Source organism: Phalangium opilio, unplaced genomic scaffold (assembly GCF_054372755.1).
Source record: "Phalangium opilio isolate 3A_F unplaced genomic scaffold, DU_Popi_V2 ptg000031l_1, whole genome shotgun sequence".
In the NCBI taxonomy this organism is placed as follows: Eukaryota; Metazoa; Arthropoda; class Arachnida; order Opiliones; family Phalangiidae; genus Phalangium; species Phalangium opilio.
This window is the reverse complement of record NW_028324158.1, coordinates 1,299,386-1,325,318: the sequence shown is the minus strand read 5'-3', so window position 1 is coordinate 1,325,318 and position 25,933 is coordinate 1,299,386. Positions and strand designations below refer to the sequence as shown.

At 36.0% G+C, this 25,933-nt stretch overlaps 2 protein-coding genes across 5 annotated transcripts in view; one reads left to right on the top strand and one right to left on the bottom strand.

The window, feature by feature from the left end:
• LOC149687029 (uncharacterized) overlaps positions 1–25,933 on the top strand; it is a 219,674-nt gene that overhangs the window by 41,463 nt on the left and 152,278 nt on the right. For both annotated transcript variants that reach the window (XM_089869548.1, XM_089869546.1), the window contains exon 2: positions 18,671–18,763. The gene's annotated coding sequence lies outside the window, so the exon portion shown is untranslated. The remainder of the gene's footprint in view (positions 1–18,670; positions 18,764–25,933) is intronic.
• Positions 4,568–18,674, bottom strand: LOC149687031 (uncharacterized). Of its 3 annotated transcripts, none has more exons than XR_016383603.1 (9): positions 17,176–18,673; positions 16,155–17,108; positions 15,563–15,992; positions 13,138–15,465; positions 12,738–13,045; positions 8,134–10,981; positions 7,985–8,069; positions 7,544–7,923; positions 4,568–7,425 (listed from the first exon to the last, which is right to left on the bottom strand). XR_016383603.1 is itself a non-coding variant. In XM_089869549.1 (9 exons), the coding sequence occupies exons 6-8, from the start codon at positions 8,250–8,252 to the stop codon at positions 7,771–7,773; spliced, it is 369 nt and encodes a 122-aa protein (XP_089725675.1). In that variant the 5' UTR covers positions 8,253–10,981; positions 12,738–13,045; positions 13,138–15,465; positions 15,563–15,992; positions 16,155–17,108; positions 17,176–18,674; the 3' UTR covers positions 4,568–7,658; positions 7,754–7,770. The 3 variants fall into 3 exon arrangements, 1 of the variants encoding a protein (XP_089725675.1); XR_016383604.1 differs by having other exon boundaries at positions 7,988–8,069; positions 17,176–18,660; XM_089869549.1 differs by having other exon boundaries at positions 4,568–7,658; positions 7,754–7,923; positions 7,985–8,081; positions 17,176–18,674.

Below are 25,933 nucleotides of genomic sequence, written 5' to 3'. Positions count from 1 at the left end.
TTGTTGTTTTCCTTTATCCATTCTAAACGTCTGGGAACTATGCATAGCACTGAAAAAAAAAAACAGGTAAAACCTAACTTGCTCTACTGGAACGTTATTTTTAAAAAAAAAATTCAGGAAAAAATCTCATCCATTGAAATAAATGAAAGACCTTTAGGTACCTCATAGCCATATCCGAATTAATGAGGTCTCTGGTTTTATACTGCTGATAAAATTGTGGAAGAAGAAAATATTAAGTTAAGCCAAAATATTTCAAAATTGGATGAAGTCTAGAACAACTTGGCTGTGCAATATAAAATTGCATAATGAATAATCCTACATTATTTCATTGAGACACGAATATTAAAAACACTAAAATAATTATTTAATTAATAATACAAAAATTTCACGTAATATGAGAGTTGCATTGAATAACTACTAATTTTCATGCATGCCTTATTTTTCTTGCAACCTTGTTAAACTTTTAACTAATGGCTACACGATACTAGAAAAATCTCACTATTAATAATAAAATAATCTGCAGTAACTTTAACTGCTCAAAGCAGAAGAAATTCAAATTAATTTCTATTATAAGTAATACAAGACTTACGTTCTTATTGGTTCAAGTAGCTTCCGAGTATGGAAAAGACAATTTTTCGCAAACAATGGATGCAGCTTTCTACCTTTAACTACATATAAAAAAAATCTTGTTGTTTTTTCTAGTATTAAATATTTGAATACTTGCAACTCTACTATATGTGACCAATTTTGATGTTCTTTTCTTTAGTTGAAAGACATGCCTCTTTTTTAAAGTATTATGCAACCGAAGCACACGATTCTATTCTAGTTCTCTTAAGTCCATTCTCAAAACGTTGGGAAAATAGTTGGGGTTAAACCGATAATCTTTTCCGTTATAAGCGAAAATTTCCCGGCCCTTTTTTTCGTTTTGAGCGAAAAGATTTCTGCTGGAATAACAATTTTTCTACCAACCGGGGTTTGTGGCTTCGACCCGATGTACCCGCGTTTCCTAATCCCACTAGCTTGCGAATAAAACTGAAAAGGATTAATTTCATTGCAACTCAGCATTTTAGGTACAAGAATGCCCCAAAACACAAAGTTAGATCCTCATATTTGAAAACTAGACACAGAAAAATTGTTGATCATTTTTCAAGCTTGGATATTTTAATGTCTTCATACATCGTTTTCTTTTAAATTATTATTATTATTTTGTAAAGTATATGGATCACACTAAGTTGTTGAACAACATTTAAATAACTTAATTTCCTCAGAAACAACTATTATAGAAGTGGAGAACAGAAATTTGCTTAATCTGAATATCGAGAAATCTCTATGAAATAGGAATCCATGCTCAGTTTTCTTAAAAAGCAGAGGTTGATCTTAAAAAGCGTCTAAAATATAGATAATTTGGAACCACGTTTGTATCTGGTATATTAAAGAATATTCGAGCAATTAAGTTTCCATCCACGCGTTAGTCTACTCCGAGAAGCACCCGCCAGACGAGGAACTAGGGGGCACTTTCCCATTTGGACGACTAGTACCACCTGAAGGATTCGTTTAATAGGAATAATCCCCCGTAGAGGACTACCCCTATTGGATGACTAGTATCGCCTCATGGATTCGTCCAATAGAGATAGTTCCCCACTAGCGGGTGCTTCGCGGAGTAGTCTAACTCGTAAGGGTCATTAAGTAAACTCAATTGCTTTCATCATCTTTAATATTGATGTTAAAAACGTGATTCCAATTTATCTATTCATTACCTTTTACGCTTTTTTGAATAAAATAGATCATGGTGGCGTTTTTCTTAAAAGAAAATTCTTAACGTTATCCAAATGAAGGCCTGGAGATTGTGCCTCCTCGTTTTCTAATCCTTCAAATTAAATATTCGTATTGAAGTTAATTTTTATTTAACTGAATCAGAAGACCCTGCGTGTTTCAAATGCTTGTATTGAAGTCGAGTGCACGGTGTCCCAACGAAAAATTCCTTTTAATGGAAATATAATTTTGACTGTTTAATTAATCCATATGAATTAACAAACATATATTGAAAATTCATTTTAATTAAATTATATCCGTATTACTACCAGCAAAGGCCCTCGGTGTTACCAGTCAGCCCGTCGGAACATTTATATTATTTTTCGGGCCACCATTTTAGAACTCGTCTCTAGTGTATAGGGTACAAGTGTACTAAATATAAGTTAAATAGGTTGAAATGCGCGGACTTTATTCCATTAAGGTTTCAATTTTACATATCTTATCGAAGAAAAATTCATCTGAACATATTCCACTAAAAATTAATATACTGGTTCACTATATCATGATGGGCTTATGAATTTTGGTTTTGGGTTGAAAAGTGCGAACATCTTTTAAAATAACGGACAGAAAAGTAACTAAAACCTTCTGAAATATAACACCGGGCCCTTGTAACCATATACGGTTGTTTCTTTTCCTCTCTACCCAGGCGAGTAGGCAATTTTCTGTCCGTAATTAAAGGTTAGTTTCAAAATATTATCGATTTTACCATAGTAATTTAAATGTTGCACTTTATTTCACCATAGTAACTTAAAGATTTTTAACTATTAGTAGTTTACCTATTTTATTGTAATTTACCGCACTAGTTTATTTATTCGATTTAATTTTTACCTTTGTAATTTACCGATATTGTTTTAATTTTCCATAATATTTTAACAATTTTATTTTAGTTTACAATGGTAATTTACCGTTTTTTTATTTTAGCTTAATAAATTATCCATTTAATACTTTCAACGCTCATTAAAATTTTCGAAATATATCAATTACTAAAATAATCCCCCTTTCCTTTTTGGACTTCTGAGTTGTGCATTCGCTTTATTTAAATTACTGTAAATTAAGGACTGAATTACAGTTTTGTTTTCCCAAAATTTAAATCCGTACTTGACTAAAATTCATTCTCCAAGAATTACTTCAATTTCACTTTTATATCCTTGCCTGTAACTAAAAGGACCTCAGTGGATGGAAAATGAAAATAGCGATTGAGTTGAAACAAGAATTTATTTGTTGAAAACAACAAGACCCAACTTTCTCAGCAATCTTTAATTTCTTCACATTAAGTGCTCCATAGGGTTTTACCGTGAAAATATTTTTCATTATGAATTAGATAAACGATAGTTCGCGAAATTCATTATTAAACTTCAGGCGGTTTATTATTAAGGCAACCAAGTTTTTCATGGAAATGTACAAAAAGGAAAAGCGAACGCGATCCTATAATTCAAAGTGAGCTCTAGATGTCGTGGCAGTTCCCCATTGCAGCCTTAACGTAATCCCTTCGATGATCCCTATTTAATCCTAGCTGCCACTAGATCCGATGACTCACTAGTAATTAAAAGAAACAGTACAATCGTTTGTACGAGGATAGAGTATTAATATGCGCGAAGGTTCACAACGAGTGATATTGTGTTTAAAGTAATCTCTAACCCCCCTACCAAGTGTAGTACCTTTTGTAGCAAAACACCAAAAAGTAATAAAGATCCAGAGTGAAAGTGGCGCTTGTACTGAACCGTGGAAATGGATTGTTACTTTAAAGGCTTGAATAGTTTGGATGAAGAGATAATGTAATTTTCGAACTAACCCTTTTCTTAATTAAAAATAAATTAAAACATACCATTCGCCTTGATGAATCAGAATACATGTTATATCGAAACAAGGACGAAAGTACTATGTATAAGAGTTATGTTATTACATATTTTAAAACTGCAATTTTTGATTCAATTTACCATATACGGCGTAGACGACCATGCGTCAAAAATACCACTAGCACTTAATGTGTGTTTAGGAAAATACTAGACCTTTTGCATTGTCATTTGATATTGAAGCTCACTTTTGCTGATAGGGCTTAGTTTATGAGATAATTCCAATCGAAAACCATCCTCTAAAGGTTTCGCTACATGCTACTTGTTCATTAACTAAACGTTTCAGCTCGTAGAAGAAACCCCAAGAGATGACACGAATCGTTTCAAATGAAAAACTATGCCCTTTTTGAGCATTTGGCAGTATCCAGAGATGAAAGGGATATTTTTCCGAGGATAGAAACAGCTTTACCCGTTAGAATAATATACCTATCGTATGTTACGGCTCATTTTTAGCCTATTAACGAATGCCTGGTTAGATCGGACCTCCATTACACGGCCGTCGTACACGTCAGTGAGCAATTAAAGCAAAAATCTACTCCGAGAAGAATTAAGAATTGAGAATTGAAAAAAGAACTATCAAAGCCCGTTGCTTAAGCCCTTCTACTTTTGTTTTTCTGTATTAATTAAGAGTATTATTCTCGTCTAGCTAGCGGAAGATTGAGAATTACTTTTTTCAAGTTTTAAAAGAACTAAAGAGCCGACCAAATGTAATTTTTCCCCTCTTTTTTTGTGAAGATTAGGTAGTTTTTATTTCTAAGATCTAAATGTAACTTAGGGATTTAAGATCTCAATTACGTTATGCAAAAATTGCATTTTTCAAACTTTGCGAGGCTTTTTGTTAGATTTTGCAATAAAATTTTATAAACCAATAACGTGAAATAATTGTATTCGATACTCATTAGTTAAATTGTTACAGATTGTTAATTTCAGAACAAGTAGCTTTTAACTGAAAACACTAGCCGAAGATACACAAAAATTTATCCAATTTAATTTTCTTCAAAATGGTCTCTCCGCATAAGGAATTCATACTTACAATAAATGTATCAATATGAAACGGTTTTAATAATGCATTTTCTCATCATCGAGATTTACGAAAAGCGCGTCTTCAAAGAAGACCAGATCTGGTCCAAACCGTTTTTAAATCAAGACACGTGTTACTGTAAGAGTTTAGTAAATGCATGCACATCTTACACGGAAAGCCAAAGCCTATTCCAATAGTGAAAAAGTTCGGATTTGTGCTTACACTCGTCTGGCAAATGTATTCTTACAATTTTCATAAGATATCTAAGTGCTGATTCAAGTAAAGATCCATAGCAATTTTTAAGGTCAGCATGGTTCCGAAACATAAAATAAGCTGTTTCCACAAACAAAGTCTCGGTACAGATTATGCATGTAGTAACCAAAAATGCACACAGTGTACTAGATATTTATTAACTCGTAAAGAAGGATAAATTTCAAAAGTGCCTAGGGAGTGTTTCTCCGTTCTCGTCGTATACCATATTTTTAAGTCAACGCATTATTCGGAATAGACCTAAAAATAAAATAAACAAGCTGGCCATATATATACGCCCGTTAAGGGGCAAATTGAAAATGAAGCAAGCTCCATCTAGTGAACAGAAATACAAACTCAAAGGCGACATTTTTTCATTGGCTGAAAACATTCTGACACTAAAATTCTGCCTCTGCGCATTTCTAAGCGAACCAATAAGATCACCCCTCATTCGTGAAAGCCCGGTTTAGAAACTCGTATGGCCGTTGTAAATTTTGAATGAATTTATTTTTAGGTGTATTCTGGAAGTCTAGCTTTTAAAATCGTTGTTTTATTGGTCCTTAGCCGACATCGCCATCAAATGGAAAATTACACGTTACAAGCAGTTTGTGCTTGGTTTGGAAACCGAAACGAAGAGTGCGATGAATCACAAATGGAAGAACTTGGAAACTTCTTATTTTAACTATGCTGTCCTTTATATCTCGACCGAAAACGCGACGGAATCGCGGCAGAAATGGGTTCGATCTAATAAGGTTTACGTCGAGCCCGATGAAATATCCGTTTGGCCAGGCGTAACTTGTTTTCTAATTTTTCGATCGTGTTCGGCGTTACGCTGGATTCTTAACCAGAGAAATTAATCGTACTAATGACGCCATACCTTTCAAGCGTGCATTCGTACGCGGTATTGATACTTAGTGGCCATTTATTTCTTGTTAACTGTTACAAGTAGTTGATTAGGCCTTTTTGGAAACAATGCCCAGAAGAAAGATACATGCTTTTTCAGTTTGCGCCCTCCTGAAACTCTCCCATCTGTCACGTAACCGAAAAATATCTACTGCTAAACTCAAAATTTGGTCGTAGTGTGAACGATCTACCGTCGGGTGCCGGTGGAAGTTCTACTGTCTGCTGTGTTATTTCTGTCAGTATTTTTCGGTCGAATGGGAATCTGTATTTAAAGAAAAAAACAATAGAGGCACAGTATCAGCCTTAGCTGAACCAAGAAGGAATTTACTATAAGAAGGCCTAAAAAGGCGTCCGGTGCGCGCGTGATGGTCGACAATCCCCCCTCATGGGTGGGTGGAGGCTAGAAAAAAAAGCGGGACTTAATATTTTATCTTACTCTATGTTTTCCACCATCCATCTCTTTTACCTTTTCGGTAAGCCTTGGTTTGGTGTTTGGAACTCACGAAATCATAAGTATAGTACACTTGATTCGATTTAGAAACAATTATAGAACGAACGATTTTCACGTAGAGACACGTATTCAAAATCCATTAAGTTAGGTTCAAAACCTTTAACTAACTTGTTAATGGCAATTAAAAACCATTCGCGTACCGTTTCAGCACCGCTGGCAGCCTCTATTTTCTGTTTACTTTGCTCGAGGTTTTTTCTCTATTCGGAATAGGTCAATCGCGTCTGTATGACCTATCCCCACGGGATCCAATAGGAAAGCGCAGAGCGATGACGGACATGAAAGGGGTGGGGCTTACTTGTCCACTAACACCGGCGTAAGAGTAGAAGCGTAAAATCAAGTGACTTAGGCATTCTTATAGTAAATAAATTCTTGGCTGAACACATTGCCAACACTAACCATGGGCCTCAATTAAAAATTATTAGCAAAAGAGACAATTATTTTAAATTAGCAGTTATAGAGTCCATTGAAATATTAAAGAGGAAAAACTCCAACCCTATCTTAGCTTAAATAGATTTATTGTAATATAACATAAAATTTAATGAAAAAATATTTAAAGAAAGCCGAAACACGAGCGCTTTTGTGATTTGATGAGGACCGCCAGTTGATGACACGGATAATTCCCGCGAATGAGTTGGCGAAACTAGTCGTCATTTTTAAATAAAATGTTATTTTTGTTATACGAGCAGTTTTCTTCGTTATTTTATAAAAATTATCTACGTTTTGGTTTAACATTCACTACAATTTGATTACAATACGAGGATAATCAGTTAGTTTCAAAACCATTACATGGCAGTTTGTCAGTTGAAGATGCATACATCGTAGAAACCGAAAATAGTTTTGTCCCAATCCAAAGAACCACGTACTACGAATATCAGAGGGAATTCACGTTTTCCCATAATCTGCCGGAAACATATCGGCTTTTACGTAGGCCTTCGGTCCTACAATGGAATGGCTCTATTATGAGAACATTTCCTTGCTCTGGGACTAGGCAACAAGCAACAGTTGAAAGGTCCCAACGGACGTCAAGGTGACGTCCGAATATCCTGGTGACAAACCATAGTCGCTTACGTGGGACACTGAAAAAAATGGAACAAAGAGGAGAGACAGTAGAGAGGCGTAGATCCCCGTCATTTCGAGACAGCGTCTTGGGAATTATGAGGAAAAAGTATGGCAAAGCCGTGGTTTAATACTTACATCATCAGAAATTAAAGAATATTGTCCTTGGAGTATGTAATTGGGAGATCTACTATAACGTGCTTCAATTACACGTTTTTAAGAACTGTTTTCAGTGTTTGTTGTACGTTAATTACTATGCATTGAAGAAAGTGAAACGTTTTTAAAGGAAAGCGAATGAACTATTTCATTATCAAATACTCAAGATCGTTTTGTTAAAAAAATTCATACATCTTATTGGAGGCAGACTAAATTTCATTGTTGTAGGGGTTTGCATTAGTGGAGATTATGTCTTTCTGGTAATGACTGTCTCGGTTCCGTGGTTGAGAGTCCGTCGAACTATGTCCTGTCTCCCTTGTCAAGGCTGATAACTGACAGTTTGGCGAGCTTGCCTCCTTTCGCTAGGTGAAGAGCCGAAGTTGAGATTTTGAATGTTATCGCGACAGCCTTAATTTATGGTACCACCATGTAGATGTCTCGACAGAAATACCAGAATTGGCATTTGATGCTGACGACTTGGTAAGGCGGCAGAGTGATCGTGATCTTTCTACGTATCGTCCTACGCATTACGGCCGTAATTATGTTATCTTCCATGCAATATTGGAAGATACCTTCGTGCGATAACAGCAAGCGATGTGTTCTTAGTAGAAGGGACATTCGTGAGTACTTGGTTCAAGTGCCTCCAACGCATATGGCGGAGAAGCCGTAATGCTTGAAAATTCGGGATCATAGTCGACTATTGCTTGAGAGATCCATAAAGAAAGGCTGCGCGTATCAAACTAAATTGAGTGACATTGGGGGCCGTTTTAACACCACCCGTCGTTGGGAATCCTGGTCCCACCCTGTTCTGTGTTTGTCCGATGTGGTAAGGGGTTTGGGGTACCGTGCGTTGGTCAAAGGTCATAGATTGGGGACGGGATCAGATTATCTTTGTGCAAGAGCACGCCAATGAATAAACACGGCAGTGCAGAAGAACGAGTACAAGTACAGCGGAGCAGTCCACGCTCACTTCCGAGATTGAGTCGCGGCCTTTTTCTGCCTCTGCTTTAACCCTGCTGATACTGCCATTACGTAGGAGCGGACAATGTGCATTTCCTCTGAGTTGTCGGAGGTTTTACATACCCTCGGTATTCGTAGGAGTCACCAATTTGTTATGTTATTTTCAGCGTCTTTCTTTGCAGCTCTTTAAGCTCGATTACCTTGTTAAATTTAAATCAAATTTTAAATTGCAAATTAAGCAAAATCCAGTTACACATGCCACCAAAAAGCCTGTCTAAGTTTGCTTCGCTTTTTAATGTCAAAAACGGGCCGTATCAAATTTTCCCATTTTTAAGTCCATCTCTAGGTATTCTTCACCACCATCTTCTGATTTTTGTCTTTGTCCTTAAAGGACAATATTAGTGATTCGCGTCCTATTCATGTGCTTCCAGATGTCCACATTCATCGTATTTTAATTGAATGGATCGAAACCTAGTTGATTCCAAACCTTACGAAGCTAGAACTCACCTATGATCTAATTTATAGGGTCAATTGTGATTATTACAATCTCATAGTGCTTATTACATTGTCTGTGAAAATTCCATAGCCTTATACGACGGTTTATCTTTCATTGTGTTTAAGAATAATGTTAACGTAATGATTCTGGCGAGCCAATATTAACCCCAAAAATGAAAAGTATTGAGTTCAAAGCCTCGGCGAAATATCAAGCCTAACGAAGAAAAATATAGTTCACAAATATAACATACAGCGTAGACTACTTAAAAAGAGTTGTTCTATTATAAAAATGAGATAGGCTCGTGAGGCTAAAAATTAATCGATTCTTGGCTAGACATAGGACAAAGATCACTTGCAAAAATAAGCAGTTTTGCCCGTAGTCATACCCTTTCTACAGTTATAGCGTGACCCCTGGAGACGCGTCTTAAAACGAAGTTTTTGTTGTATTTTTTTCTATGGAAGTTTTTCGGAGTTTTCTGTGTTCGCGGTAGAAGTTCCTTAGGTTACTTTCTCTATGACACAAAAGACGGTTAGAAAATTGTGTATGTATATTTTTATAAAATTGTTTCGTTGCAGAAAATCTTGAATACTTTCCATTTTTTTTTTTCAAGACTCCCAATTTCGAAAGGGATTTGAATGCCTATTGGAAAAATTTATATTACCGATTCTAAGATGTCAAGTCACAATTTTTTATTAGGTTACACAGTTTAAGCTTGATTTAAAAATATGGCTGTTCTTCGATGCGTTTTGGAATTTTAAAATGCTTGTTTTGTCAGAATTGCAATATACAGAATATTTAATGGGAGAAAACCTTCGAATTCTCATAATTTGAATTTATTCAGACATTTTTATTCCGGAATTTTAAAATTTCTTGAAACATCATGGTCATTAGGCCTACTTTTTTCCATTCAAACAGAAGCTGACTGCAAATATCAGAAGTATGAAAGTGGGTGGCGTCTAAGCATTACATATAACTTATTGCACTTTCAAAATTAGCACTTTTTAAGAAATCTTTTTCCTTATTCGTTGGTTTACTATGATTATTAATCACCAGGTATTTGTAGGTTTAAGGGATATTTTGAACTAGTTTTGAATTATTGGTTTTTAGTTCTTCAATACTTAATATTTTAAACTATAATACCTTGCGTTGTTTTCTGATATTTTTAGATACCTGTAAATGTGAACAAGTTACTTTTTTTGAAAATCAAAGATCTAAAACGAAAAATAAAGTAGCCACAGCTTCGCCGTCTTATTGGCTTGTGACGTCACAACTGTGTTGCCATCAGGTTTTAAAAGTTCGCGACTGGCCTTTGCAAATTTCCAAAAAAATACGAGATGCATCTAACAGATCTTTATATCTATACTCTATTCGAAATACACAATGATTCCTATTAGCTTTATGTATTCGTGCTTATACTGGTTAACCAGGTCAATTTTGACTTCTAGCGTGTTATCATTACCACTGTTTAAAACCCTTCCTTAAGTCCCATGTGAAGCAAATGTAAAATTTGGCATGGTTTATTAATTTATGATTAATAAGATTTCATCTCCTGTACAAATTGATTGGAATTCGTACATTTAAGGCCATGCAATCCTTGATTTGGGCTGTAAGCCTTTTACCAGATGAATTTTAGAATGCAGAATAAAACCCTGAGCAAAAAGTTGGAGAAATAAAGTTCTGGCTAAAGCGGCCTTGAACATCATTATGACCTTTATTTGAAAACGATCTTACTCCTGAAACAAGATGAGCTAGTTTTATGAAAGATTGGATTAATTTTGTTATTCATCACGTGCGATAAAGATCAGATACGTATGATTGGCCGTGCGAACTGAGTCATCTGCCTTCTGCCCTCTGGGTAATAATTAATAAAATGGAAGCTTCCACTGGCTTTCAGGGAATCGTTTCGACAGTTGAATGTTGCGTGGATCCAAAGTCCACTTTCATTCCTCAAAGATACATAGCACCTTCGAGAAACCTTAACTTCATTTATACAGGGTGTTTCTGAAAAGTCCATCACAAATTAAGGGGCGTGTTTATGGGACCAAACTGAGCGGAAAGTACCAAAGAACATGGGGTCTACAACATTTAGTTTCGGAGATATGGCCCCCCAAACATTTGCCCCAAAAACGAGAAAATATCCCAAAATGTGGAGTAAGGGTTATTGCCATTACCCAACTTGTTTCGAAGTCATAGACAATTTCAATAGCCTTGAATTTGAGAAACACTACTGTAACTTTAGATAGCAGAAGGGTATAAATGGGTAGAAGTACGCGTACGGCGGTAATGTAAAGCTAATGCCAAGTGTCATAGTGTTTTAAGATTTCTCAGCACCCAGTAAAATGGTGGACCTCAACCTAGAGGGCAAGAAGTCCCAGAGGCCGTAGAAGACGAAGTCCTTACTATTTTCGAGGACGAACCAGAAGCAAGTACCCGCCAGGTGAGTAAGCGATTAGGCGTTGGTCACGTGCTCGTGTGGAAAATCCTCAAAAGTCACCAGTTTCATTCTTACCATTTTCAAAAGGTTCAAGGTTTGAATTCCGCGGACTACCCACGACGCATTGATAAACGCCATTGATTTCCCGCGTAGTCTGTTAGTCACAGACGAAGCTAATTTTTCGCAAGATGGTATTATTAACCTGCATAATAAGCATCAATGGTCCCAAAGAAACCCTCACGCAACGCTCGTTAAATCTCACCAAGTACAATTTAGTTTAAACGTGTGGTGCGGTATTGTAGGTGACAATTTAATTGGATCTTATTTTCTACAGCCCAGGTTAAACGGTGAGGCGTACCTACAATTCTTACAAGACGTTTTACCGGAATTACTTGACGACGTGCCCTTAGGTTTGGTGCGCAGAATGTAGTTCATGCATGACGGTGCACCACCACATTTCAGTCTCGCTGTCCGAGCTCACCTTAACGCGACGTTCTCTTTTCGGTGGATAGGTCGAGGTGGACCCGTGAAATGGCCTGCTCGATCACCCGACCTTAACCCGTGCGATTTCTACCTTTGGGGCCACTTGAAGGACATAGTTTATCAGAGTGAAGTACCTGATGTGGAAGAGCTTCGTCGACGAATCGTTAATGCCTGTCAAACTATTCGCGATACTCCAGGCATTTTGCAACGTGTTAGGGAATCGTTTGTAAGGCGTGTTCAAGTTTGCCTTAACGCGGGTGGTGAACACTTTGAACAATTCTTGTAGTAGTTATTTGTTACAGATTAAGAATGAAGAACTAATAAAAAATACATTTACATTGGGATCGTATCATGGCGTTTTCTCTGTGACACATCAAACACTAACGTAATGAACAAACTCAACCTTCAATCGCAACCATTTTACTGGGTGCTGAGAAATGTTAAAACACTATGACACTTGGTATTAGTTTAACATTACCGCCGTACGCGTACTTCTACCCATTTATACCCTTCTGCTATCTAAAGTTACATTAGTGTTTCTCAAATTCAAGGCTATTGAAATTCTCTATGACTTCGAAACAAGTTGGGTAATGGCAATAACCCTTACTCCACATTTTGGGATATTTTTTAGTTTTTGGGGCAAATGTTTGGGGGGCCATATCTCCGAAACTAAATGTTGTAGACCCCATGTTCTTTGATACGTTTCACTCAGTTTGGTCCAATAATCACGCTCCTTAATTTGTGATGGACCTTTCAAAAACACCCTGTATACTTGAAAAGGTAATTCGTAAGCCTACTCGTACATCCCACTGCTGTAACCAAACTAATATATTTCGACAGTGCCATACAAAGAGATAGGATATTTCGGTTAATATAAGCGCTGCCATCATCATCGAGTGGCTAAAGGCAACACGCATCCGAGTTTAAAGCGCGACAATTGGGTCAAGGAGTGTTCGTAATCACAAACCAGCAACCACTGTCCACCATACATTCGAATAACAATATATTGCGTTCCAATTTGGGCTGAGCTTTCCACTACGGTTTTCCTGCCAGTGGAAATGGTACTACTCCTCGTTAGGTGCTTGATTTTGAATTCAAACCGTTGAATCCGCTTTATGTATATTGGAAGGGATAAATAACACACATGTATTATATTGTATTATTACGTTTTCTGCTGATTCAAGATATAAAATAATTGTATACCAATTTAATTTACGAAACAAGTAACGCAAGACCAAGCTTGCTGATGATTTTTTTTTTCACAATTTAACGCAAATTTATCCGCTTTAGTTGGGAGTGTGGCGCACTCCTTTAAGTCACGTTTAAGGGAATACGACACATGGCGGTGATCCTACCATATAGGGGTCAACTACCCATTATCCGCCTCAGGTCATCTTCCAAGTACCACGCATTTTCTTCACTGACTTTAAGGGACCCAATTGCATTATAACCTTGAGTAAAAAAAAACATCCTGTGAATTATCTGATTTCCTTCAGGCTTTTTTCGTCAAAAACAAAATTTTACAATTTAAATCAGCGCATTTGATGGGCCTTATAAAGATCAACACTTAACCTTTCACATTAAGAACTAGACATTTAAGTTGAACCGTAATATTTTGCATAGATTAAAGATTAAGATCAGTATGTAAACCGTTTAGATTTTACACATTTTAAAATTTTAATAGGATTTTTAAAAATAATGAATTTGCATTCAATTAAAAGGTAGCAGGTCTAGCTTTTAGCTCCTAGACAGAGATAGCCTCGCAAAACAGTTTTACTTTTACTAAAAACACGAGAAGTGAAAGAGTCACAGCTTCTGCGTGACTTCTTGTTTGCTTAGAAACTATAACCGTGCAGGCGCACTATAGGGAATAATACAAATTATTATTCTGTCTGTGCTTCTCCAATTAGTAAATCCGGATTTTTTACCAATTTTTATGCCAAGGTTTCACTGTGACATTTTTAAATGCTTTATTATTTTTTTAATAGAATTATGGCAGCACCGAAAAGTAGTTTGCATTAATATTTAAGGCATGCTTCGTCAACATGACTATTTCTAACATCCATAAAAGAAATCATTGGGAGTGAAGGGACCAGAGAGATAAGCGCAAGTGCGTAGTAGGAATTTTTTCTACGAGATGTTATGAGCGATAAATAATATTGCAATTGTGTGTCAAGCCCGCATGAAAGAAAATATTAAGTGAAAAGAGAAAGGTGTATCCTACATGTACATTAGTAGGTGTATAAATATATATATTCGATAGCTTTAAATGCTGGAAGCGTTTTTCTGTACCAAAAAGCTGTTAGCCGCGTATTTATAAATACAAGGTCTGGCACTTAGTGAAAATGGGACTAACACGAATCTAGGGTTGCTAGCAACTTTGCGCTGCCGTTGCTTTTGCCACACAATATATTACAAGCCTCTCTCCTTACTTACCCCGTTAAGGATATTGTCTACCGTTCGTTTAGAGTTTGTTAGGCTTTTAAGCTTCATTTTCTCAAGTACATGCATACATTTATATCGTACGCTTTCGTAAAGGTATTCAAATACATGATAAACACATTTCAAGAATAAATTCCTTCAAATGTATTAGACGTTTTTTTTTTTTGCAAAATCAGAATATGAGTACTAAGTACTAACGTAATAAGTCAGCCGAATTTCACTCTAAAAAATTACTGTAACTGTAAAAATTAAATATCACATGAACATCTAACCTTTTCCCGTAAAAACGACAGCCAAATTAGTGTTAATCTGAAATTTTTCGGATTTTTGAGATTTTTCCGTGATTTTGTCGGATTTTGAGATTTTTCAATTTATTTCGTTTCATTTGAGAAGTTTAACGTAGGTGTTTTCAAAATATGAAATGAAAATATGCAAAATATTAATCAGCATTTCGATACCTTTAGGAATTGTTTAGCTATGAAGCTTTGTTCCATTTTGTTATGCCTAGAACATCTACTGATATTAATTTTTCAGATGAGCTGTTATTAACTTAATTTTGCTTTACTACATTAATATATATAGTCTAAACGCAGATCTCTACATCGTTAGATCAGGGATAGATTTAATTTTGGAGGTAGAAAGGGAGAACGGTTAGTATTTACTTCAGTCCGACTCATAGCCCAGTATAGAGCCCCTCCCTCCAATACGTAACGAAAATTTTAAATTATCTTATGGGCTCACTTTAAACTTCGCTTTGATGACGTTGCTGACGGGGACGGCGAAAAAGTGCGTAATTTCTATTTACCTCTGTCGCCAAGACCCGCCTCTTCTTTCATACCCCTCCGTCCCGTGGAAGGGGGTTCGGGACTTTGACGCGTACCCACATTACTCTGTTCTCCATTCCTACTTCTAAAATTAAGTCTATTCCTGGTTAGACAAAAGGAAAGTTATTACTTATTTGGTTCATTCCATTGATTTCTTGTCAGTTTAGATTGGATAGAAAGGTAAAGACACCTAATGCTCGAGCTAAGAGGAATACGATGAAATTAAGCGTTGCTTCGTGTCCTCTATTAAGCTCTCCTCAAAAGGCTTAATGGTTCAGAGTGAGTCGAAAGTTAAAAGCATATATAAATAAATACTGTAGGTCCTTTTAAAGAACCAGGGATCATGAACGCAACGTAATCACCTTAGTTATTTGAACTGATCGGGCGATAGCTTCCATTCTCTGCTGCAAATTCACACTATGTTCGGCTAGATACAATTCAGCTCTAACTATGTTCAAAAGTTAGCAATCACGCTGGTAATCTAAAAATATGTTTGAGGTTGTGTATACAGCATACACCAGACAAGTTGTGATTAGAACTTTCTATCATTGTACTTGTTTATAACGCCTGTAATGGCTAATCAATAAATAGCAAAAGTTGCACTAAGTGATTTTCGATCTCAAATGTTACACAAACGCGAACTTTGCGGATGAATAACATTTGTTATTATGGGGTCATTGAAAACCTAAAGTTTCTGAAATGTGAATATTACGGGTGAAAAACATTTTAGTCTTCGCTCGTCATCGAATAAAAAATGTTACATTTTCGGTGGATTCAAATTTAGCAGACCCACTGAAATTAAATATAATAAAAAAACAAATTAACAGCATGATAACTGTTCATTTTGGGGATAATGTAACCCTAAATTTCATTTGCAACATTCCGTTAATTTCATGGTAGCTGCCAGTAATTTGACTGTAAATATTACGGTAAATTTTAAGAGTTTCAACTTACACTGTTCTCTTGAACAAATCCGTCAATAAGAACTAGTGGTCCAATGGAAATTTATATCCCTCTGTCGTCACCTTCACCAAAAGCATAGGGTCCAGTAGAAAAGGTCTTTCAATTACTTTTATTTTCTGACCCAAGATTGGTTTTCCATGGTTGTCGAAGCCACTGTAATCTCTAAATACCATATGACAATTGTGTATATCCGTGCATCCTAGAAACTGAAAAACAGGTATCGGAATAATTCATAGAATCTGCAGAATTTATTTAAAATTCAACTTCTTCCCATTTAATTCACTTCTTTCATTTCTTTTCAACATCTTTTCTCAATCTCCTGTAGATCTCGATTTGTAAGCATTTTCCGCGTTGTATTTTAAACGATAGATTTCGGTGGTATCTTCGAATATAAATGGGTTTTAAAATTGAGATCCTACGACAGAGATATTATTGAAAAAACGCTTGACTCAGATGATTTTTCTTTAATCTTTTGTATCTCTCTGAAAACGGGCTGCTACTTCAATATTCGAGTTAACTTTGAACCATCTACTTATATAATCGATGGCATTTACGATAATTTTTGAGGTATCTAGATTTAAGACTGCGACCAAGTATTTCAATTCCGCTTTTAATACACCTCGCACAAAAAACATCTTGTGTAGAATTATTTCAACTTCTTACAACTAATAATACAGAACTCCATATAAATAACTTTTTCGTGTAATAACTATTGTCATAAATGTAAACGTTTGTATTTAATTATATTCCAGCTCTTTGTATAAATTTTTGTTTAGTTTTTTTCTAAGAAGTGCATTTAAATGCATGGCATACTTTCAAAATTATATTCAAGGAAACCGATTTTGAGATAAACAAGGCGACCCAAGGGCTCGTAATAGTAGCCACATCGTACGAGTGAATAGCCCCTCTATACCCTACCCTAATGAATGGATAACCCCTCTATACCTTATCATCATCATATTGTCATACTGACATATTAAATTATCTCCTTTTAAAAACAAAAACTCTATACCTTACCCTTATGAGTGAATAGCGCTATCTTTTACAATGCTTAAATACTTTACCGTGCATAAAATCAGAGTGAATAGCCCCTCGATGCCCTACCCTAAACGGTGATAGAATTATTACCCGTATAGTTTAGTGATTATCCCCTCAATGAGTTTACAACATAGACTTATACCGATGCACACTTATCGCTTCTTATAAATTTCTAACATTAACTTATGGTCAGAAGAGTTTGAAAGAGAAAGAATTCGGTAAAACACCCAATAATTGTAATATCCCGGGCCTTAAGACCATTCTAAAAAGAACGTCAGTAAATACTTGCTTTTGGTTTCAAAATTTCCCTCGATTTCTTTGAATGTTAAAATAGGGGAGCGTGAAACTCTTATTGTCGACGGGTAAGATGAATTTTTAAGGAAGGATATATGGCTTAACCTATAAGTATCATAATTTCCTTCCTTTTAAGTAGACGAACGAAAAATATCACCTCACCACAATTCTCTCCCATTCACTCTCCCTTCAATGACGATTGAAAAATTTTATACTGTCAAAGGCAGTTCTCTTTCACGACGCCGCCTCCACCACCACCACCACCAACAGGCCAAGTCAAACTAAGACCCAAAGATACCACAAAAATAATGTTTTTCAAACTTTCAATTTCTATTTTTCACAAAAAGACATAGCTATAAGTTTCGTTTCTGTGGTGAGACATAGGCGTCTAAACGTTTTAAGCCCTAAGTACTACAGTTTATAATTGCTATACTCAAGCACACCTGATGAATCCTACATTCTTTCAAATGAGGTTAAACCTCTGGTTAAACATAGGGCATTCATGCACCTTAGCTTTCATTATTTTATGGAGTGCTCTTGCACAGAATCACGTATAACCACAATATTTCCCAGGATAGGTGTCCGGCCCCAAAAAAGCTCAACCCTCTCGCTCAAATATAGAATTTTTATTCTAAAAAAAGAAACCTTCTCCAAGGAATCTCGCGTGTCCCCACTGTAAATTTTATTTCCAGAGTAGGGAAAACCTCATATAGACTCTTCAAACCGTTTCCCTTTTCGATAAAAGTATATATAGACTTATTTCACCGTGAAATATTACCAAAGATAGAGCACAGTTACTATGTATTTTATATTAAAACTATATGCGCTCTACTGTAAGTTTAAACTATAGTATTTTATCACGTTGAGTTATCGAGGGTTGGAAGAGGGAGTTAAAATATGATTGATTTTTATTCATGCTTCAGAACTCGAGAAGCGGAATAGAGTAGCATTGATTGACAAGGGGAGCTTATATCATATTTGTTCAACTCGAATGGGTATTGAAGTGAAGCCGGGGTAGTACATTTAAAGAGTATGAGTTTCTTTCGAAATATGAAGGAACCCGCGCTTGACAGTGCTAGCAAGTTTGCTATGATAAGTAACTTGGAAGTACGATTTCTCCTACTGTCGTTTTTCAAATAATATTAAAAAGCCTCCAACGTTTTATCTCTTTCTAGTTATTTCCACTCGGATTGAGTACTTTTGAAATTTTCACTACAAACACGGCAACGCCAAGTCTGCGAGGAATGAAATTTTCGCCAGCTCTATTGGTAAGAATATTTTATAGTGCGTATTGGAATTTCACCTACAGTGTTCTAAGTTTATCGTAGCTCTAACATGCGGGTAAAACTGAAACTAATACAACTAAATGATTGATTGGAATTTGCCTGAAAGCCTTGTGGTGCAAGCAGAATATAGTTTTACCAAAAGCGCATAGAAATAAAACGCAAAGAACCTAACCAAAAACGGATTTATGTAAGAAGAACGTTGATCGTAGCAAATTCACTACCCATACTTTATTGAGAAACTTCGTCTGCTTATATTTTGACTCCACCCACAAATGCTTTTTTTTCCACCAACGTACACTAGTGCTTAGCCGTGAGGCCTTGAGCACCAGGAAGAAGTGAGCGTGAGACCCTACTCGGCCCAACACCGACGGGGGCCGCTAGGTCGTATGTGTGTAAACAGGGAAGGAAATGAGGTTTACTTAGGAGGTGACGGAAGGTGGAATTGGGATAAGTCACCTCCGGCGGACACGGGACAGTCGGCACCTATAGGGTAGGATCGCCGACATGTGTCGCATTCCCTCAAACTTTGCATCCTTGAAGCTTGGCTTACAGGAGTGCGCCACACTCCCGGCTACCAACAAATGCTGTATATACTATAGATAATTTGTGGGTGGAGTCAAAATATAAGCAGACGAAGTTTCTCAATAAAGTATGCGAGGATGGAACTAGAGGCTAAAGCTACGATCCGACGTTCTTAGTACATAAATCCGTTTTTGACCTAACAGATATTTTGACCTGCCAGCACCTAACATGCTTTTTTGGAGCGCGAGTCTTTTAGAATTAATATAAGCCGTTAAGTTTGTTCTTTGGTTAAACCAAACGAGAATCTATGGTAACGGTGTCGCCACACTCTAACGTAATACGTCACGAACAAAAAAAGGTGGGGATTTTAGTCTCGCAATGAGGCTGGAGGTTATTTCGATAATGTTTACCCCCTTCAAAGCGGATGCGCCTGAAAGAACTCTCTGAAAGCCACACTGCCTGTTTTCTTTTTCTTATATACTTTTGGTCTTTGATGATTATTAGATAAGTTTATTTGAAAATGAGAAATTTCACTAAAAGAATACAAAGCAACGTATCGTATTGAAATTTATAACCATCGATATTGGGAGGTTTCATTTATTTAGATTTGATTTCTTATTAACCGCAATGTGGATTTTAATCTGATTATAATTCTATTTTAAATATGATCACAGTGTTCTTTATTTGGATTTCACGACATGGTTAAACCAAGAAGGAATTTACTATAAGAAGGCCTAAAAAGGCGTCCGGTGCGCGCGTGATAGTCGACAATCCCCCCTCATGGGTGGGTGGAGGCTAGAAACCAAGGCGGGACTTAATATTTTATCTTATTCTATGTTTTCCACCATCCATCTCTTTTACCTTTTCGTTAAGCCTTGGTTTGGTGTTTGGAACTCACGAAATCATAAGTATAGTACACTTGATTCGATTTAGAAACAATAATAGAACGAACAATTTTCACGTAGAGACGCGTATTCAAAATCCACTAAGTTAGGTTCAAAACCTTTAACTAACTTGTTAATGGCATTTAAAAACCATTCGCGTACCGTTTCAGCACCGCTGGCAGCCTCTATTTTCTGTTTACTTTGCTCGAGGTTTTTTTTCTCTATTCGGAATAGGTCAATCGCGTCAGCATGACCTATCCCCACGGGATCCAATAGGAAAACGCAGAGCGATGACGGACATGAAAGGGGTGGGGCTTACTTGTCCACTAACACCGGCGTAAGAGTAGAAGCGTAAAATCAAGTGACTTACGCATTCTTATAGTAAATAAATTCTTGGTTAAACCTTAATATTAAAAACTAACAAAGTTACGGATCATTATAAAAATGCTCATTGCCATGTTTATACTTAAGGCCTTTTTAAACAAAACAACTTTTAACTCAACTAGATGGGTCAAAAAGATAAGTCATGAAAAATTTGTTAGTGATCGAATTTTAATTTGGTGATTAATTTGGTCCTACTTCTGTTCACACGTCCAAACTAGTTTACTCAACTCAAGTTGACTCATCTAAATGTGTCAAAACGTTGTATCGTCTGAAAAGGCCTTTAGATGTTATGGGGAGAGGTGAATTAAATCTCGAAGTAAAGTAATTGATCCATCTCACTAACAACAAAAATGCTGCCAATTTTATTTTTCTAGTAAATGTCTAAGATCTCATAAAATAATGCTGATAGTGAAAGTAAAATAGATCTTGAATCGAAATTAAACTCATTAATAAAATTTGAAGTAGTCGCCTATTCTGTCAAGGTTAGTGAAAACTGAAAATAGGAAATTAATTAAGCGCAGTTTGGCTCTTTGGTTAATATGGCCAAGCTTTATACGTACTATGGAAAGCAGTGATAATAACAGTAATAAAGAATTAGGAAGCTGGGTCTTTAACCGCAGTAGTGGTCGGCGTTTGGACAAGATAATCCACAAAATTTTGGTTAATCAGTTATTCATGAATAATAATCAGATAATTATTCGTGATTACATTGCATTAATCATAGACTTCCCGTGGATAATTTCAAATTATGAATAAAGATAAAACAAACAGATATTATCCTATCCAAATGCCGACCACTAAACCGCAGTGTGCTCTGAATTGATTACTGTAAGAGTATACCACAAATACTGTTATTCGAACTTTTAATATTGGAAAAAAATGGAAAAACTTTGAATTTCTAAAGACACATTGACAAACCTATTCTGAAAATGTGGTATGATGATCGAAAATAAATTTTGGGCGAGTCAACCGCAAATTCGTGAAAAAAATGTTTACTGCCAGTGAATCTGTGTTTGTGACTTTGTGTACACATCACCGATTTTATTTGTGGTTCGTGCTCAATTTCGAATAAATATTATTTCTAAAATTGAGTAAAACGTAACATCAAGTATACCGGTGCGTGTTATCAGCGTGAAAAGGTTAGTATCGAATGAGAATAGTGTGAAAAAGGTTTCTACGAGGAATTGATTGAATCGATTAGAATAAGTATCGTGAAGAATAGCATCGAGAGCACTAAACCCGCAGTTAGAATAGGATCAAAATAGTTTTGAATAGTGGCCAATCGAATACCATCCAAAAAATGGATCCGAATGAGAATTCCTATCGAATAGATTTTCAATTAAATAAAATTCATTGCAATAGTAATTTTTTGGCATTACCAGAGCTCCCAAAGCTTTCGAAGTAATGATGTAAAACCCCTAATTCGGGCAACATTTCCCTTCTGCAATGTGCAACTGCATTTAAAATAAACCAACTAGCTGTAAGTTCTTTGACTACAAACGTTGCTGTTCAACTCACTTCCATGGATTCTACCAAGCGGATAACCCTGAAAAAACCGCAAAATACGAGTGTGGGTTAATTTATGATTTTTCGGAATGGTTACGAACGTTTTTCTTCGAATTAAGATATTTTTGCAATAAAGGAAAATTTAGAAAACCTAATTTAAGACTCTTACAAAATAAATTTTTGATTGTACATTCGTAAAATATTAGAAAATGACAAAATTTTACTTTCAAGGTGTTGTATGACAAAACTTAATTTTCACATTTCAAGGTATGGTATGAAACCGATTTTTTTCTTTGAAAAGGCGTAAAATTTTTGTGGAAGTAATTAAATGCAAGAAACAAAATTTTAGAAATGGCGCCAAATTGGGGAAGAAGTAACATTCCAATATTAATTTAAATTTGCACCAGAAGAAAACTTGACCCGATTGAACCTAACAGGTCTAAAACCTAACCACACTTAATGAAAGCCTAGCCAAACCTTACCCTAGATTAACCGAACAAAACCAAACCAAGCCTAACCGAACCTAACTTGTATCCCAAAAATTTTCTAATCAAATTTATTATTTTCAACACTGTTTTTCATCACTAATCAAACTCTAATTCGGCACTAATCCTTAATGCACGATTTTTTGACTTAAAAGACGTGCAGTACAAATCCTTTCGACTCTATGGCAACCTAGTAAAACAGGGGAACAATGCCCGTTAAACACTAGTATGCGACCCCTAACGGACCAAATAATTTACAATTTTTTTGTCATGTGCCATACTTATCCTTGAAATGAAAGTATTTCCGGAGATATAACACCGAATTATAACAGTTTTTTCACCACGGCACAAGAATTTAACCCACAAACAATATCTGTAGTATTTGAAGGGACGAAGCACCAGCTCCCTTCCCTATTCATTTGAAAACAAATACAAATGTTTCTTCACAATACTACTATTTTAGTTTTGGTTTTCTAACTCGAGAAAGTTATTCTGAATATCCAACTGGTACATAAGTATAAAAACAAAAGTGTTCCAGCTGTCTTTTGAGTTAAAGCGAGGAGAAACACAAATAAAAAATAAGCTAACAAAAGTGAGAAATCTAGAAGTTGTAAAGAATCTTTCGGAAAGAGAGGCCAACAATCTTATTTGTAAAAGTAAAAGAAAAACGAATAGACTTAAAACGTTTTTCTTGCTTTAGAGTAAATAACGACTTTCAGTTCTAAAGTAAGCGAATGGCTATGTAGTTTTATTTTAGTTGTGTTTAAAAAAAGTCCATTTTACGAAGTATATCACAAGTGTACCGTCATAGCTATTTCTGAAACTAAAATTGACCATTTAGTTGCAAATAAATGAAAACCACTTGAATTCGCCCGACCACTACACATGTTAATAATTTCAACCATTTCAGAACCGAACAGGCGTTGTGGGATTTTGAGTTGGAGTTATTTGTTTAGGAATTCTAGAAAATATGTTGATTCAAAAACGGATTTATGGGATAAGAACGTTGGATCGTAGCTTTAGCCTCTAGTACCATCCTCGCATACTTTATTGAGAAACTTCGTCTGCTTATATTTTGACTCCACCCACAAATTCGATCTCTAGAACAGTCTGGGAAATAGCACACTTCCTCTGGTCCAAAACCAGTTTATTAATTGCTAGGACAAGTTTTTTAATTCAAAAAGTGTGGGTTACTGGTCCTGGTGACCAGTTTATTAATTGCAAATCTATAGGAGAACAAAGGCTGGGACCAGTCCGGAGACCAGTTTATTATTTAGCACACTAGGGGGGTAACTGGTCCCAAGGACTAGTTTAATAAATATGCTTATTTCCCAGCCTGCTCTAGAAGTAGCTATATACAGAATTTGTGGGTGGAGTCAAAATATAAGCAGACGAAGTTTCTCAATAAAGTATGCGAGGATGGGGAGTGAATTCGCTAACTCCGACGTTCTTATCCCATAAATCCGTTTTTGGTTGATTCAATGTCATCAATGAAACATAGGTTAGATTAGCTAATAGAATCCAATGACCTTTTTTTGGTAGATGTAAACTACTATAATCAAGGTAATTTATCTTAAAACAGAGTGCTTTTTCAAAAAAAAATAATAATAATATTAATTGTTAAATATTTATTAAAAATATTTCATTTTTACTGCCGAGGAAAATATTAGTGACTCCTATAAAAGATCAAACCTTGATTTAATCTAGAATAATGCTATTCTTTCGAAGCCCGTGTTCGATTGGATAGGGATTTTGGTTATCCCACTTTTTGTTGTTGTTGTTTTGAAAGCGAACTATCTAGCATTAAAATGCAGGATATGCGTCAAATAATGGACTCTTTCTGCAGCTTAGAACTTTTAACAAGTAGAATATGACTACTGACATGATTTTTAGCATGATCTAAAGTCATAGTACCAATTCCATATGTTTCTGAAACTATTATGCGGCTAAGTTATTCCCAGGTTATATTCTCATGTTCATTTTATAAGTAAAAGCAGAAGTGAGATGAGACTAGAAGTACTGAGCAAACCAAATTCTTCACTCGGCGAAAGTGAATATTCTTGATAACACACCAACGGTTGGCCCTCTAGTGGCGGTTTCTGAATTTCCCATCCAAAACGTGAGATGCTCGCGGTGGTAGACGGCCGAACTAGATTCAAGCACCCGCGTCCGTGTTTCGCCGCTTTAGGTTGAGGGGAAGGGGGTAAGATATTTTTTGGAACTCGACCAATTTTTTTCTCTCTAGCGTAGGCACGATTGAAGCTTCGTAAAATCCTCAAATTTGTTCACTAATGCCAGGATCTATTACCAATGCTAGAGCCCTTCACTTCTAGTCTCATCTCACTTCTGGTAAAAGCAAGATCTCATTCACGTAAAGAGAGAACGTTCGAGTTTACCTTCATCTTCGCTACCATCAAGTACTACCTAAGCCCCTCCCTAAAACAAAATCCCGCCAATTTATCGATACACCTACACCAAGGATTATTTAAAATGTCTAACATTTTAAATTATCCTTGGATACACTAACACCGCCTGGTGGACTAACCATTCATTATTTATCGAAATTGTCGTTCTCGATCTCGATGTGAGGGAGGCTGACTTCAGAATTAGTAGAAATGTTTATTAGAGCAACAGTTGGTAGTGCTGGTTATGTCGATATAAATCTAGACCGAATAGTAAATAGTGAAATAGACAATAGTTATTCTATTATTATAACAAGGAAAGGCCACTATTATTTTCCTAAAGTGCCAGAACAACCAAGGCTTACGTTTCTAACTTCAGGTAAATAGCCATATTTTAATATAAACTCCACGTTATTTTTATCTGTCCCTACCCCGATTCATAATAAATATATTTTTAAGTAGGCCCATGTCCATTTAACATTTTATTCAGTAATTTCCGGCTAGTAGGTGGCGCGCTAAACCGACTTAAGCTAGGCCCCTCCCAGAAAAAAAGATAACTCTGACTTCATGGAAGCGGAACGTTCTCTCTTTACTTGAATGAGATCTTGGTAAAAGTGGAAACTTACCCTATGTGTAGTTAACATAGCGAAAAGTTTTGTTATTGTAGAGAGTAAAGGCATATCAGTTTCATATTAAACTGGGATGGAATATTTAGCAAATAATTTAATCAAGTTTGAATATACGAATTTAGTCGGTGTATCGAGACAGTAGCGAATTTAGACTAAAATAACAGTACTTGGTTTCGATTTCTCATAAAGGCGATATTATGTCCATTGGAGTTTGAATATCCTTGACAGTATAAGCTTTGAAGTTTTCGTCTGTATTGCTTCTCTCAATTTTGCCACAGAGATTTTAACAGAACCAGCGAGAAAATTAATTAAAAACGTGTTTTGTTGGGTTCACTTAACA